Source organism: Chenopodium album, chromosome 10 (assembly GCF_948465745.1).
Source record: "Chenopodium album chromosome 10, dcCheAlbu1.1, whole genome shotgun sequence".
In the NCBI taxonomy this organism is placed as follows: domain Eukaryota; kingdom Viridiplantae; phylum Streptophyta; class Magnoliopsida; order Caryophyllales; family Amaranthaceae; genus Chenopodium; species Chenopodium album.
The window spans coordinates 42,679,217-42,695,714 of NC_137843.1; the positions used below are offsets into that span (position 1 = coordinate 42,679,217).

The 16,498-nt window shown below is 35.1% G+C and overlaps 2 protein-coding genes across 2 annotated transcripts; both read left to right on the forward strand.

Moving 5' to 3' along the window:
* Positions 1–239: 239 nt before the first annotated feature.
* LOC145562447 (T-complex protein 1 subunit alpha-like) lies at positions 240–10,021 on the forward strand. Its single transcript, XM_081622732.1, has 17 exons — positions 240–480; positions 588–652; positions 1,543–1,632; positions 1,721–1,807; positions 1,969–2,028; positions 2,149–2,199; positions 2,733–2,828; positions 3,968–4,033; positions 4,156–4,373; positions 5,463–5,559; positions 5,830–5,916; positions 6,348–6,482; positions 6,601–6,705; positions 7,824–7,952; positions 8,036–8,139; positions 8,906–8,996; positions 9,580–10,021. The coding sequence occupies exons 1-17, from the start codon at positions 420–422 to the stop codon at positions 9,661–9,663; spliced, it is 1,626 nt and encodes a 541-aa protein (XP_081478858.1). The 5' UTR covers positions 240–419; the 3' UTR covers positions 9,664–10,021.
* Positions 10,022–14,256: 4,235 nt separating this feature from the next.
* LOC145565217 (protein FAR1-RELATED SEQUENCE 6-like) lies at positions 14,257–15,650 on the forward strand. The gene is made up of 3 exons (XM_081625289.1): positions 14,257–14,522; positions 14,818–14,939; positions 15,004–15,650. The coding sequence occupies exons 1-3, from the start codon at positions 14,257–14,259 to the stop codon at positions 15,648–15,650; spliced, it is 1,035 nt and encodes a 344-aa protein (XP_081481415.1).
* The last annotated feature ends 848 nt before the right edge of the window (positions 15,651–16,498 follow it).

Sequence of the window (16,498 nt, forward strand, 5' to 3'; positions counted from 1 at the left end):
ATGGTAATATAAATGGTTGGGAGGATGAATTTAACGAAGGTTAGAGATTTTAGGGGAGAAAACAACGTCCAAAGGGTCAAGGAAAGGGAAAACAAAAAGTCAACCAATTACCAATTAAACTAGCTTTTAAAAAAAAAAAAAAAAATTACCCCAAAGCTTGAATTAGTGAGTTATTGCGACATAACCCTTATTTTTTATTGGGCTTTTGCTTGAACATTCTCGACGAAGAGATCTCTTTTTTCAAAATCTAACCCAACCAAAATAAGCAGAGTAGCCGCAGTTCTTCCCTCTCTCCCTCTCTCCTCTCTCCTCTCTTTGCGGCAAACCTCTGTTCATCACTCTCAACTACTGATCTTAGCGTTCTTCCTGAAAAACCCCATTTCAATCCTACACTTTTCTCGTAATCCCAATCATCAACAATGCCGGCCCCTGATATATTGGGTGACCGCCAATCTGGCCAAGATGTTCGCACTCAAAATGGTTTAATTCTCATTTTTACTGTTTTTTGCCCTAATTCTTTGCATTTCTTTCAGTTTCTGATTCTGGGTATTTCTCTTGTTTGTGTGTTGTGTTTTTATGGTGTACAGTGGTTGCATGTCAAGCAATCGCCAATATCGTTAAATCCTCACTTGGCCCTGTTGGTCTCGACAAGGTTTGATCTTTTTGCGCCTATTTCTCTTTTTTAGGGCTTAATTTAAGTGTGTTCCTTTTAAATTTTACTTTGATTTAAGGGTTTTACTTCATTTTTAGATTTAGGTTTTGTAACCTGATTTAAATTTGTGTTGTATTTTGCTCAAATGTTCAGGTTTTTGTTATTTTCTTAGTATGTGATTCAATCTTCGTTTTGTTTTTTCTGCTACTTATGTGTTGTGTTTACCTTATTGGGTAGTGTTGGAAATTGTTTTAGGTTTAGGTTTAGGTTGTATAAATGGATTGTATTAGGAAGATTTGTATAATGAGCAGAAGGCGTGGTTTGTATCAATTGAAGCTCTAATGACATGGGTGATTGTGAGATGAAATGAATGGAAAATTTTTGAGGTAGGGTTGTATGTTTAGGGATGAAGTAAAACAGAAAAGTGAAGTAAATGAACAAATACGGTGAGTAGCAAGATAAAACATTGATCAATGTGGCATTAATACAGTTCGTTGTTTGCACTTATTTTTGACGTGTGTTTAAGGAAAGTAGTGCTTTTGATGGCAGTTTAAGGAAAGAAGAAAGATAATGCTAGCTGTTTTTGCATTGTGGTAAATAGGCAGACTATGGCGCCTTATAGTGTTAGCACCATCCCTTTAAAAGCTGTAGATACTAAAAGTATGCAACATTTAACTTTGTTGACTTGCAGTGATTTTTATATTGTAGCCAGAAGGATGAAAGCAATGTACCTGTAAACATTAAAATTTTAGTGGATATACTTTAACCTTTAAAAAGATGATTGCTTTACATCCGACAAGTATCTTTCCTTTCATAATTGCTGTTTCCCCCAAGTAAGCTTTAATATTCCAGAAATCACTGGATCTCTAATGTTACTAATCTTAATGTAGATGTTGGTTGATGATATTGGAGATGTTACAATCACAAATGATGGTGCTACCATCCTCAACATGTTGGAAGTTGAGCATGCTGCTGCTAAGGTTCATGAAAGCTCTTAATTCTATAGTTTTTTTTTTTTTTTCCTTTATTATTAGAATATTAGTCATAGTTTTCTCCATTTGCTTCCAGGTACTTGTGGAGTTAGCTGAACTCCAAGACAAAGAAGTTGGAGATGGAACAACTTCCGTGGTTATTTTCGCTGCAGAGTTGCTTAAGGTGAGTTGGAGCTAGTAACTGCTTTTATACTATCGATTGCAATGCCTAACTTCAATATTTTTTTTTTAATTTTTTATTTTTGTATATATAAGTGTGATACACTCTTGATTTTTCCATGATGAAAGATTCGTCGAGTTTTATATGCTTGTTTATTACTGCAGAGGGCGAATGATTTGGTGAGGAATAAGATTCATCCAACATCTATAATAAGTGGATTTAGGGTCAGTATCTTATCAATCTCCTGTTGTTTGATGTTCAGATTGCAATTTTTCTGGTCATAAATGCTCTATCTGTAAAGTACGGATTTTTAATGTCTCCCTTATTGTCTCATTCTTTCTCAGCTTGCAATGAGGGAAGCATGCAAATATGTTGATGAGAAACTTGCAGTGAAGGTATTTGCCTCCTGATAACTATTCAGCTGATATGAATTGTACATGCCTTGCAATAAATTGTCTTTTTCATTTATTCTTTATATCTGGCCAGAATTCCATCTTCTTCTGCAGTAAATTTGAATGATCAGTATTTTGGTGAAAGTGCAAGTCATTATTGATCACTAACCGTGGTCTATTTATTGTAATTTTTTTTCTGTGGTGACCAGAGGACCTGAAAATTTTAAGATGTTTACATATTCTATTAGTTCTCTAAATTTAAGATGATGTAGCTTTCTTACAATGCCATTTCGAGATTGAAATCACCTTTTTTAAATTTCTTTGTTTTTGGAGGTCTCCAGCTCTCTTTCTCTTTAATAACTCATTTTTGTATTGTTAAAACTAGATGGTTAGTTGTGTGTACATTTAGGGTGTGGTTTAGTAAAATTGAACATCTTTAAACCTTGCCTCAGTGCAATTGTTGTGATGTGTGGATCCTGTTACTACTTGTTTAATATTGCTCATGATTATTCTAATTTAATTTATCTTTTATGAAGGTTGAAAAGCTCGGCAAAGATTCACTGGTAAATTGTGCAAAGACAAGCATGTCATCAAAGCTAATAGCAGCAGATAGTGACTTCTTTGCTGGCCTGGTATGCTACCTGTTATTTCTATGGATTATTGATCCGTCATGGGATTGGTTTTATATTTATAAAGAGTTAACATGCCAAACTTACATGTCCTTGATGTTGTTGGACTCAAACAGTCAGACCCTCGAACTTGACCTAGCCATTTGTCTAATAAGAAGTTTGATATGAGCTTTTCAGATGTGCTGTCTGCTCGTCTTGTTTATGTCATCTTACGCAGTCATTATATTATAAGATGAAGTTATATTTTGGATGAATGATCTGTTAGGCTATGGAAATTTTGAAGTACCTTGATGTTTCAACTGCATTTGACGATATTTTGATCTTGATAATAGCTCTAAAATGTAAAATGATCTTGATAATAGCTCTAAAATGTAAAATGCTTTGGGTGCTTGTCCATCTTTATTCCCCATCTTTGTGTGAGTTTTACATCTTCAGTTTCTATGATCATAACCCTGGATCTTTCATTCTATGACCTCAGCTTTGCTGATGGCTATGTATAGATTTACCGTAGGCATATCTACTCTTTAGACAGTTTCTTGGCTAAGCTCATGGCCATCTGCATGCATTTAGCTTGAAAACCAATTTACTCTTTATCTTTTGATTGGGAAAAAAAGGTTATCAATTTGTCATCAACTAAATACCAAAACAGCACCCAAAATATAATATCAATACAGATTTTAACGTCAAATTAACTACTGCTACTAGTTCTGCTTTTTTTCTACTTCTATGCCATGCTTTGTATTTAATGGCAAAGTATCTTTTCCTGCAGATATTATCAACCAGTATAGATTTTCAAATCTGCAATGAAAAAAAAACTCCCTCATAGTCGCCTAGTCGGTGAGACAATATGGCACAATTTTTGAAATTAAACAACATTAAGAAAAAACAATACAGTATTAGTATTAATTATTTTATGGGAGGCTGTTTGTCCCCTTCCTAGTATAAATGGTTTAATTATCTTGAGAGGGAGAGGAGAGGATGAAATGTCACCTGATGAGTCGCTATATGTTTTTCCTTAATGGTTGACAGCTTTTCACTAGCAATGATTGATTTCTTTATATAAGTAATTTAGTTGCAGGTGTATTGTTTATTGAAGTCTCTAGCATGATGTATATATTGATTTTTTATAATGCATGGAGTAGGTAGTGGATGCAGTACAGTCAGTTAAAATGACGAATGCACGTGGTGAAGTAAAGTATCCTATCAAGGTTTGTTTTATCTTTTGCTAACACGTCTTTCTCGTTCTAAAAGCCTTTTTTTTTTTTTCTACTGCGTATAGCTGTGTCAATATTCTGCAGTTCTGATATGCTACTTGCTTCTCATGTTCTAGAGCATCAACCTTTTGAAAGCTCATGGAAAAAGTGCAAAGGAAAGTTATTTGTTGAGAGGATATGCTCTTAACACAGGTCGTGCTGCTCAAGGAATGCCCACCCGTGTCTCTCCAGCAAAAATTGCCTGTCTTGATTTTAATCTCCAGAAAACAAAAATGCAATTAGGTGTTCAGGTTTTAGTCAATGATCCAAGAGAACTTGAGAAAATCCGACAAAGGTATTTTGTTAATATAGGTGCTTGACATACTTTAGCTGCCAAAACAGTGTATATTCAATTAATCTGTATAATACTTGCATTATTGGATATTTTAGTCATCAGTTTTCTTTTGATCAAGTGTTATGAAGTTTCAAAAGTTATGAACTAAAAAAGGCCTTTGTGAACATCACCATTTGTTTGCTATATAGGAAAATCAACGGAGCAACCAAGTTAAAGCATAGGTCTTTCTTGTTATTGCCTAAAGTACTTAGCAATAGAATTTAACAAACACATTTTTTTAAATTGAATCTGAAATCAACATATCTAATTATTTTTTCTAGGAATGCTTTTATTGCAAACTTTATTTGTATTAATAAGTATAAGGAATAAGAACTGAATGTTTAAGCTAAAATACATAAATTCTTGAGGATTTTTAGCTATACTTGTAGAAAACCACGGAATAAATTGAGTAGAGCACTTATTTAGGCTTGTCTTAACAGACTTGTTTAAATTTGTCACCGAGAAAAAAATAAATTTAGAATTGACAAACCTTTTCAGTTCACTTGGAAAAATTGCCAATGTATTTTTTCCAAACTATAATGATGACCCAGCAAATTTTACCATTCTGAAGCTCCTTAATACTCTTGCACAAAAAAAAAGCTTTTTATTTTATTTTTTTTAAGTGAATTCTTTATGCTTGTCACCTTCCTACACATATACATACTTTGTTCCACAATCCAGTAATGCAGCAATTTTCTATGGAAGAACCAAACCAATGGCCTCATGTAGCTATTTAGTGTCATCAACTACATCCTTTGCTACCTGGACTTTAGGAATGTCAATGTTAGATATTGCTACTGTGCTATTATCCAAAAATTTGCATGATCTAAGTATGCTTCTTGAAAAAGGTTAGCCTTTTGTGGAGACAAAGCATTGAAGACATTTATACTGACATCATTAACAATTCTGAAATTGACTTCATTTTTGTTGTTTGTTGAATATTCTACTCTCTATATTTTTTTTTTCGTCATTACACAGTTGATTGTTACATGATGTGATTAATGATGGTCTTCTAGCTTGATTGTGGTATGACCCTTTTTTTCTCTACAGGGAAGCAGATGTGACCAAAGAGCGAATTGAAAAACTATTAAAAGCTGGTGCTAATGTTATTCTAACCACCAAAGGAATTGATGATATGGCACTTAAGGTATTATTATTTTCCTCAATTACCGAAGTTCTGTTGTCGCTTCTCTACCCTGACTATCATTGTCACTGGTTTGTACTCTACTTGTCCTGCATTGATAAATGTGTGTTGATATCTTGAATGGGTGGGTTGTTAGTATGGGATTGTTTTGCAACTCCTGATACTTTAAGCCATATTTTTTTAATGTAATCTGTGAAGTTAAACTATTATTATAACCATATGCTTATTGAAATGGCTGTCAGTTATTGATTTTTTTATCTTTTTTTTTCCCAGTATTTTGTAGAGGCTGGTGCAATTGCTGTTAGACGTGTACGGAAGGATGATATGCGCCATGTAGCCAAGGCCACCGGTGCAACACTGGTACGTCACTGTATAGAATGACCATACTCTTAGCTCTCTTCATTGGTTTCTGTTACAAGGCAAGCTATCTAGGTTCACATAACTTTCCTTGTTATATTTTGAGGCTTTTTCTTACTCTTTCTCTTTGTTCCCATTTTGCTTCTATAATATCGTCATTCTGTTTGTAAAAGGTATTGATTAAATAAATTTATTTAGGGACTTCTGGTTTATTAAATGAATGAAGTATGCTTAGTTGTCAGCTGATATTGAATGTGGCATAAAACATGCATTATAAGCGAAATGGGTTCCATGACCTTGGGATTGCTTCTCTTTTGGGGTTTGCTGTATTCTTGTGTCCGTATGATGCACTTATGCACTATAATCTTGAAATTTTGGGTTTTTGTTTGTCATTAGGAATATTCATCTTATCAATTTTCTGCCTATGGCTTCAGGTTTCCACTTTTGCTGATATGGAAGGTGAGGAAACTTTTGAACCATCATTTCTTGGACAAGCAGAAGAAGTAGTGGAGGAACGTGTTGCAGATGATGATGTCATCATGATTAAGGGACCCAAAACAACCAGTGCGGTGAGTAAACTGAATTACATTTATTTTTATGTGTTCTTATAATTTGACTTCTAATTATGAGAAATTGCAGCATATGATACCTGTCATTTAAGATAAGTTTATTCCTTTTCTGTATCAGGTTTCTTTGGTTCTCAGGGGTGCAAATGATTATATGCTTGATGAGATGGAAAGAGCCTTGCATGACGCTTTATGCATTGTTAAGAGGACCCTTGAGTCAAATGCGGTAAGTCTTCAGTAGAGATCTGCCACTTCAGAACCCAGATTTATTGGCTATAAGAGTCCATAGTTTAATGAACTTTTTTGGTGACCATATCTCTGGAGTAGATTTGATCTTTACGGGTTTTGTCTCTTAGTATGCTGTCTGCTTTGTAATATGGAGTTCTTGCAATTCTAGCATAAAATTATTTGGTTAAGGATGGAACATATATGACTTCACTTAGAACACAAATAATTCATTATTTTGGACCTGCTCTTTGCCTGCTGCATCTTGTTATTCTAATGTTTTTTTTTTCGTTGTCGGAAGAATTCATGTCATCTTTGATATTTATTTCAGCCTATGCGTCAAATGTGTATTACTGTAAGTATAGCAGATGAATATTAGCCTCTTGGATCGGGATATTCTTCCATATGAGTCATTAGTGACCTGCCTCTCTGCTGATATCTAGAATAGTATCATTGGCAGGTAGCTGTTGTTTTCTGGACTCACTATCATCCTAATTTTGAATACTCAGTTCCATTAAAACAGATAAAAGAAGACTAGAGGGGACAACCCATTTATGATTCCAGCCTAGAAGACTAGTTAAGGGAAGGATCAAGAATGTCATATTTTTCAGGAGCTAGATTAATTTAGTAAAAATTGCCTCAACATAAAAAAAGAAAGAGGGGGGGGGGGGGGGGGGGGGGAACTCTTCACGAAGATCGTAGCTGACCTTGAGGCTCGGATTTCTACAGAAGTTCGTATGTAGATTTATTATTTTCTCACAAAGTCCTCTGATTTGGAGGCTACAGCTACTACATTTACCTTTATGGAAGTTTCACAAAATTGCTATGTTTTCTGTGAGAAAGTTCAATGTTTTCACGCTGCTGCAGTTGAAGTAATTACTTCAAAATATTTGTTAGCAGGTTAGTTGTATCCTATTTTTTTGAGTTAGTAGTTATTGAGGCATGGTCGTTTTTAAACATAATTTACCATATGTTTATTTTATTGTCAACGAGTTGTGGGTTTTAGATGGAATTTTGCTCAAGTGTTGAATGTAGAAAAACTGTACATTAAATATCCCATTTCTCTTCCCCAAGGGAAAAGACCAAATATTGATACTCCTTTCTTATTCTATGATTCAGGTAGTAGCTGGTGGAGGGGCAGTTGAGGCTGCGTTATCTGTGTACTTGGAGTACCTAGCTACCACATTAGGATCAAGGGAGCAGTTGGCAATTGCTGAATTTGCTGAAGCCTTGCTAATTATTCCTAAGGTGTTGTATTATTTTCTTTAATTTTGAAAACCTTAAGCATTTTATGATCTGTAAGCTTCAATTGCATGGTTTGATCTTGGCAGGTTCTTGCTGTGAACGCTGCTAAGGATTCAACTGAGCTGGTTGCTAAGCTGCGGGCTTACCATCATGCTGCACAGACCAAAGCTGACAAACAACATTTGTCCAGGTAATGATTACTTGTCGCTGCTGGTGTTTCTTTACTTTTGTATTTCTCCGTTTTTTAACCAAAGGTAGTTGAGCATTTTCACTATTTTGGCTTAGATTCTGTGGTGCTCATAACTTTTATGTTGACCTGCTTATCTATGCACTTTACTGTAAATCAATTCAGTTTCCTTTTAGTAGGGCCGTAGGGGCATCAACTGCATCCTTTATTTTTATTTATTATTTTTTAAAATTTTTTTTAATAAATATTCCTGTAGGTTTGTTGTGTGGGTCTTGGTTTAGAAAGTTGCAATCCTTAGTTTGACCATTTGAAATGATGGCTAAAGGCGGTGCATTCTAGTCGCATTTCGTTTATTACCTAACTAGAATCTTAGCAATGTGGTTTGTCAGTCTCTGATGGTCAAAGTTGGCCAATATTTTAGTGAAAGCTAACATATGATTATTTGGCTGTAATTTTTTATGAAGATATCATAACTATGAATCAGAAGTCAGTAGTATGATGAAATTTCTTCAGTTTTCATTTATGACTTTAGATGATGCTGAGCTTTTTTTTTTTTTTTTTTTTTTTTTTTAAAAAAAAAAAACTTTATTTATTATTTTAATCATCCATGGGTTTGTTCATTGGTGTATTTGGTGGTGTTGCTTTAGGATTGATGCCTGTTGTATTTAAACTATATTTTACAATACGGTATTGCAATATGTTGACTAATAAATTCTAATTTACTGTCCTTAATTCTGTTGTCTCACTCCACTTAATCTGTTGTTTGCAGCATGGGATTGGACCTATACCAGGGCACCGTACGTAACAACCTTGAAGCTGGAGTCATTGAGCCAGCAATGAGCAAAGTCAAGATTATCCAGGTAAGAATTATAACCCAACATTTATTTGTGTATCCTAATCTTATTAAATGTAATTGTTTAGGATTATTGTAAAATCGTACTCCCTCTGTTTCTCAATATCTGTCATTTCCAGCATTTGCACATGATCTTAGGATGTGTGCTAAATATCAAATACCCTGTTTCTCTTCTGAGATAACTTCCAAAAAAAAAAAAAAACTATGGACATTTTTGGTGTGATAATGGGAGAGAAATAAGTTACGGACATGTTTAAAAGCACCAATCAAAAAGTAAGTACAAGCTTTTTATGTGGCCGTAAGGGTATTAACAATTTACAGTTTCACACCGATCTGTTATGTTATACTATAGTTTAAAGTACCAAATTATTGTTATTAATATGCATTGATATTAGTACAAGGGAAGGATAATATGGAACATGTATAAAGGGAGTAGTTAAAACTACAAAATTGAATTAATACTTCATATCAATATCCAGCTATTATAATTAATTTTATTTATTTATATATTTAAGGTCCATGTTATTTGTGTGTTTGCGAGTCACTGTCTGATGGCACATTGAATTCGATTAATATGTTTTGTTTTCTAGTTTGCAACGGAGGCAGCTATTACTATTCTTAGAATAGATGACATGATCAGGCTTGCCAAGGACGAGAACCAGAACGATGAATAAGTAGGAAATGTTAGGTGGGAAGAGTAGAATCAAGACTGTGGGCGACTACAGTTTTTGGGCGTTGCTTGTATTGAATATCTAGATTTGGCATCATTGACTGTGATAATGATGGTTGGCAGGCGGGTTTACGTTTACCTGCCTCGAATTTTGTGCGTGTTGAGATAGAAAGTTGATCTTGTATTTGTGTTGCTTTGTTGGCTCTATGAAAAGTTAGTTCATGATTTGGCAGAATATAGCTGTGATAATGCCTGGATCTAATTGTAGAAGTCAGAACATATTGTATCTTACATCAGAAAGATGCAAATGCTTATAACAGTAATATTTTTGCATTAATTTCTTGTTTATGTGTTTTAAATCAGTAATTGATGTCAACTTTGTTATCTTCAACTTCAACTCAACCTGTGTTATTATAGCGCAAGGTACATTACCACTATTGAGTTCGTCAACACTTAATTTGCTAATTGAGCGAAAATCTTGAGCAGTACTGTTATGATGATGTATTCCAAAGGCATAATTGTTATGCAGAATCTGATGCGTCATTGGGGGGGTGATTTGGACATTTTGTCCACTTGATAAATATTACTTGTAATAATATTAAGGTTTCAAGGCTCTAATCAATCATGTGTAAATACTTTTTTTTTTTTTAGTTGCAACAATTTTCTTTTCATGTTTGTCAATACCTGTTTTCATTCATTAATATCTTTAATTACCAATGTGTAAAAATTATAAACAATTGATATTAAAATAGTATATATCGAGACGAATCCAATAAGATTTCACTTGATTATATTTTTGCTTATGTATAAATCATCAAAGCTAGTCAAAATAAACCACATGAATAGTGTAAAAGCCAAATTGTTATAACTATAAAGAAATGGAGGAAGTATAACAATGAGGAATATAGAAATATTAATACAAAAAATAAAAAGATAACCTAGCTTTGGATCGAGAATAGAAAATAATCCCTTTATAGACGTGTTTAAATAAATGAAACATTTCTATTTTTGATAACTTCTCTCTATTTTCTTAATAACATTTTCTCTACTTTTAATAACATTCTATTAATTAATGGTTCCTATAAAATCTCTTACTTTCTTCTCCCTCCTCAAACTTATACTCCATTACCTATTATTTTAATAAATTCAAACGACTATTTTAAACTTTGTGAAAGTCAAAATATTTCGTTTATTTAAACACGGAGAGAGTATATACACAATACACGTAGTGAGTGTGAGAGACTTCGTTCGTGAGCAAAGCATTGTCACATATCTAGATGAGAGTGATTATGGTAGAATGGTAGAGCCGTAGAGCACCATTATTTCCAAAAATTGTAAACTCGATCCGGTATCTAATCCAAACAACAGTAAGCAAATCGATCTGACAATTTACTATTGATATGATAACTAGTACAGTAACATTTTAGAAGAACAGGTACCTCAAATGATCCGATACACAATTAAATTTTTTTTTTTTTTTTTACACTTAAATACTCCCTTTGTCCCTTATTGGTAGTCTCTTATGGCCAATTTTAAGTCCCAAAATAATAGTTCTATTTGCTTTTTTCAAGTATCAATATCAGTAATATTAATTTTTTTTTACCAATATTCTCTTCAATTTGCAACAATATTTGTGCAAATTTAACTTTTCCATGTACAATTTGCTTTTCCATATACTTTTATTTAGGGGTGTAAATGAGCCGAGCCGAGTCGAGTATTACCTTGTTCATGTTCAAGTTCATTTAACTTAGCCAAGTTCGAACACGATCCTGACCTTTCAAGCGAGCTCAAATTTCTGTTCAAACTCGGCTCATTTAGTACACAGTATTTTCACGAACGGTTCGTGAACGACTCGTTTATTTAACGAGCCTTTCATGAACGAGCTTAATAATAAACAAGCTTCTCCAATAAATGAGCTTTGTATTTTTGACATTTGAAAATCTCAAAATTAGCATAATAATTGAATCTTAATTATAAACTTAATAATTAAATTAACAATTGTGAATAAATCAATAATTCATGAACATAAATAAACGAATAGTTCATGGACATAAATGAACGAGTTGTTCATGAACTTATCTGAACGAGTATATCTATGTTCGTGTTCAAGATTATTTATTAAACCTTTATAATTTGTTCAAGCTCGGCTCATTTAGTAAATAAACGTACAGGAACGAGCTTCAATTGAGCCCGAACACGAGTAGTTTATTGATCGGCTATGTTCATTTACACCTCTACTTTTATTACTTTCTCTCTCTAGTTTTTTGCATACCCAATGTAAATTTACTTTTCCAATGTAATTTATTACTTTTTATTTATGTTTATTAATTTCCATGAAAAATTACCCATAAGAGACTATCAATAAGGGAAGAAGGGAGTATAAAATATCCAAAACATTAAAAGTATTGTAGAATTAAAAAACTGGAGCATTAAAAGCAGATATACTCTCTGCCATCTCTCTTAATCTTTCCTTTCTTCTTCCTCATGTCTTCACGATTTTTTGATCTGATTCGCAACCCAAAGCAAACTATTAATAAACTGATATTAAACGGATTGATGCTAAAAAGGTGGATCATCATTTTTGTGATTCTCCTTAAACTCTCTCACAGCTTCATCTTCTTCCTTGTAAATTAAAAAAAATCACATTAAAAAAAAACATATACGATCAAAGAGAGAAAAATTGTGAAGACAAGACAATTACCCTCCTTAAACTCTCTCACAGCTTCATCTTCTTCCCTATAAATTAAACAAATTCACATTAAAAAAAAAAGAGCCGATCCCGGTTAATCAATTAGATAAACGTAAAACGTTTATCAAATGGCTTAATCGTAAATATGTTAAACAATAGGCAATGACATGGCAGACATGTGTAAGTCTAGGTGTTTTTAAACTTGATGACTCACCTTCGTAAGTTCACAAACGTCGTGTCAACGTTAAAGACTCTGTTTTCAGAAATTTTAACAAGGGTTACAGACTTTACAGTTGGGAGGTGAGGATTTATTTAGAGGCCGGTTTGCAGTTGAATTATTGTGTATATATTGAAGGATGAACTTTGAAAAAATAATTGAAGGAGCAATATCGATTCCGTCTACAGCTCAGGTACGCAAACAACTTAGATTTCATTTGGTATTGTTTCATTATACGAAATGGAATGAATGGGTGTTTATTGTTGGTGAGATTGGTGAGATATATTGTTCGTGCTATAGGTTTGAGTATAGTATTGAGTTGGAGTGGCATGAAAATCTGATATTTGACCCCTTACTATATATTTTAAATTTACCTTTATCATTGTGACACTAAGTAATTATAAATTGTATGTGTTATGGTCGGTAGTTAGGGAAAATTAGTTTTATATTTGATTAATTTATGTTATTGTTAGTTAATGACCGTTGTGTTTAAAATGTTGTGTTGATGATATTTTTTAACATGTTAGCGATTAGATGGTAATTGGAAGAATTAAATGGAAATTACCATGTTTATCTAAGAGAGGTGCATGCATAGAGGAATTTTAGATATTATGTACTGGAGGTGTTTGATCGTTTTTTACGGTATTAATAAATAGTGGGGTGTGTGCTTAGATTCGACAACTGGGGGACGTATAGTTGCAAACAATCGTTAATCTAAATTCGTGTAATCTTTTCATGTTATTTCACAGGAGTGAATTGTTGCAATCGACCCGATTCGAATGGATACAGATACGGAGTCCCCTATTGGCAATAGGGGTTTTGAAACAAGTGTACATGACATGGGGAGCCGATTATTGGTTGGGGCTAGCTCCCTAGAGACAGAGGGTTTGGAAGACATTGTGTTTGATGAAGGCGGTGGGGAAGATAGTGCTGTTGACCTTAATCTTGAAGGGCAAGACAACCCGTTTAATGCTGACCAACTGACATAGGGGAACAATATCGAACCCCGATCCAAACAATCGAGACATTGGAGACAGTAGTGGGAAGTAATGACGTGAGTGCTGGGAGTGTCGTGGAGGAGCCAAAAGTCGGTATGGTGTTTAAGAAGTGGGAGGATCTCGAAGAGTATTACAAGGACTATGCGGAACAACAAGGGTTCGGTGTTAATAGAGTCCAAGGTGTTTTTTCGAAGGGGGATGTACGATTTCGGACTGCAATAACATGGAGGTTTGAGTGTTGGGGGAGACCGGACATGATGGCTATTAGGGAATCCATAAAAGGGCAAAGGAGATGGGTGTCTCTGGTAGTGGAGGAGTTGTTGAGTGTGAAGATGAATTAAATCGTAGGAAGAGGAAGTCTAAGAAGTGTGAGTGCGGTGCAATGCTATACGGGAGCATAAACCGTGAAAAGGAGTGGGTGGTGAGGAAAGTGATTTTGGATCATTCCAACCATACGCCTCTTCCCAGCCAGTCGAACCTTGTGAAGGAGTATCGGATGAAACATTTTACTTCTAATGTAAGGAGGAAGCTGTTGACTTTCTGTGAAGAGGGAGTCCCTGTGTCACAAATTCATGGTTGCATGGCCATGGAACGTAATGGTTTGGATAACATGCCATTACTGTCAAAGTCCTCCAGCATGAAGTGTACAAAGCAAGGCGTCTTAAGATGTTAGGTGGTGATTGTGCCGCTACGATGTCGTATTTTCAACACATGCAGGCGACAATCGATAATTTTTATCATGCTCAATGCGTAGACGCAGAAGGAAGGTTGAAAGATGTTTTTAGGGTTGATGGTCGTAGTCGTGTTGCTTATGAAGAGTTCGGAGATGTAGTGTGCTTTGATGCGACGTACCTAACAAATGAATATGAACTCCCCTTTGTGAATTCTTTTGGTGTTAACCATCACGAGCAGTCGTTGTTATTGGGAAGTGCATTGGTTTCTCATGAAGATTGTGACACGTTCAAATGGATTTTTAATCAATGGTTGTCTTGAATGAATAATCGCGCACCGGTTGCCATACTTATTGATCAAGCAGCCGCAATGCGAAAGCCGCTAGAGGAGGTCATGCCCAACATGCGACATAGATGGTGCATTTGGCACATTATGAGGAAAATCCCTGAAAAGTTGGGTAAGTGTGGTGGCTGTGTTTTTAGATGTTGTTTTTAATACGATTTTGATATTTACTGATACAATAATTATTTGTCTTAAGTTGTGTTAAAGATATTCACTGAAATGCTTTGTGATATATGTTAGGTACAAGGAGTTTAAAAGTGTGTTCAAGATAATTGTTTATGAAAGTTTTACCATCTTAGAGTTTGAGAACCGATGGTGCTCTTTTATTGAAGAGTACAAGCTTGTAAAAAATGTTTGGTTGGGTGACTTGTACAAAGAAAGGCACATGTGGATTCCGGCTTTCATGAAAGATTTTTTTTTGGGCAGGAATGAAGACTACACAACGTGTAGAAAGCATTAATAGCTTTTTCGATGGCATTGTGAGTCGCAAAACAAAGCTATTTAAATTCCCTTTAAAGTACTCTAAGGCACTAGAAAAGCGGGCACGTGATGAGTCTGATGGGGATGCTAACTGTTCTAAGTATTTGAGGAGATTGGTCAGTGGTTTCGCTATTGAGAAACACTTTCAGAAGCTGTACACCGACACTAAATTCCAAGAAATTCAAACTCAATGTGCTCGAGTGATGTATTGTGTTTGTGTGGACGAAAGATTTATTAAAGATACTATTGTGCTATACATTCTAGAGGATCGTGCATGGGTTGTTCCTAAAGGACTAAGCGAGGAGAAGCTTACAGATTGTCGGAGGTTCTACACCGCAACATTCAACACTATAACCAAGGAAGTTCTTTGCGATTGCCGCAAGTTTCAAACTGATGGTATTATGTGCAAGCACATGATACGCATACTCGACCAAAACCATGTTTTCGACATTCCACAAAAGTGCATTGTCAACCGGTGGCATAAAGACATCGTACGGAAACACACCCGTGCGAAGGTTGAGTACCACGATCCATCGGAGACCGTTGTGGTTAAAAGGTACAACCGACTCATGAATGCCTTTGAATCTTTGTGAGACGAGGCAGTGATGGTTAGCAATTAAACCATCGACTACCTTGTTGAGAAAATCAATCATATGCGTGCAGAAGTGATTGGGCAGAAACGTAAGAAGCAGCTAGAGTCACAAGCAGCTTCGTACCCAGAAGATGGGGGAACATCAAATGTTTCAGGTGCTGCGGCAGACCCTTCTTTGGGTGTCAGTCATGAAGAGTTTGTTGTTCCTTCTGACCCAGCAAGAACAAAGAGACCCCATGGCCACCCTAAGGGAAGTAGAAACAAATCAGTGCTTGAAAGCGGCTACAAAAAACCACAGAAGAAGAAAGCAAAGGCTCAAACTACACACACTGTTGGTCCCTCCGCAGATGATGTCTCAAAGCTTCCAGTAAGTGATCTGTGTTTAAGACTGTACTACATGTATTATACGGTATATAAGAAGTAAGAGTCATTCTTTAATTTTTTGATGTTTGCAGGTGTCTCGTAATCCGACTGTTACACCATGCGAGGAGCAAAGCGTGGCCATGGCAGTTGATCAACATTTTACGGAAGGAGTTTGCCTTAGTAGAAACACTTTGTCTTGGATTGACGATAATTCCCAGTCTTTCTAGTAGTTGCAACGCTGGTTACTAGTATGTTAGTGTTGGTCTAGCACCTATGTCGTGTTGTTTTATTTCCAATCAACTTTCTTTTGGTATGTAATTTTCCTTTTCAATTATGCACTATCGTTACTGTAGGAACTTGTAAACTGTTCACAGGGTGAAGGTTACACCACTTCACGATCCATGAGATCGCTAACTCCATAGTGGTCTGGAACCATGACTGGATATTCGGGGATGAAGGTACAAATCCAACCTAAAAGAGATTGAA

Excerpts from the sequence above, each read along its gene's own strand:
- LOC145562447 (XM_081622732.1), top strand. The coding sequence starts at position 420 with ATGCCGGCCCCTGATATATTGGGTGACCGCCAATCTGGCCAAGATGTT. Across the intron at positions 2,200-2,732 it reads ATGAGAAACTTGCAGTGAAG|GTTGAAAAGCTCGGCAAAGA; the intron begins GTATTTGCCTCC and ends TCTTTTATGAAG. Across the intron at positions 8,997-9,579 it reads GCAAAGTCAAGATTATCCAG|TTTGCAACGGAGGCAGCTAT; the intron begins GTAAGAATTATA and ends TTTGTTTTCTAG.
- LOC145565217 (XM_081625289.1), top strand. The coding sequence starts at position 14,257 with ATGTCGTATTTTCAACACATGCAGGCGACAATCGATAATTTTTATCAT. Across the intron at positions 14,523-14,817 it reads TCTCATGAAGATTGTGACAC|GTACAAGGAGTTTAAAAGTG; the intron begins GTTCAAATGGAT and ends GATATATGTTAG. Across the intron at positions 14,940-15,003 it reads TGTAAAAAATGTTTGGTTGG|GAATGAAGACTACACAACGT; the intron begins GTGACTTGTACA and ends TTTTTTGGGCAG.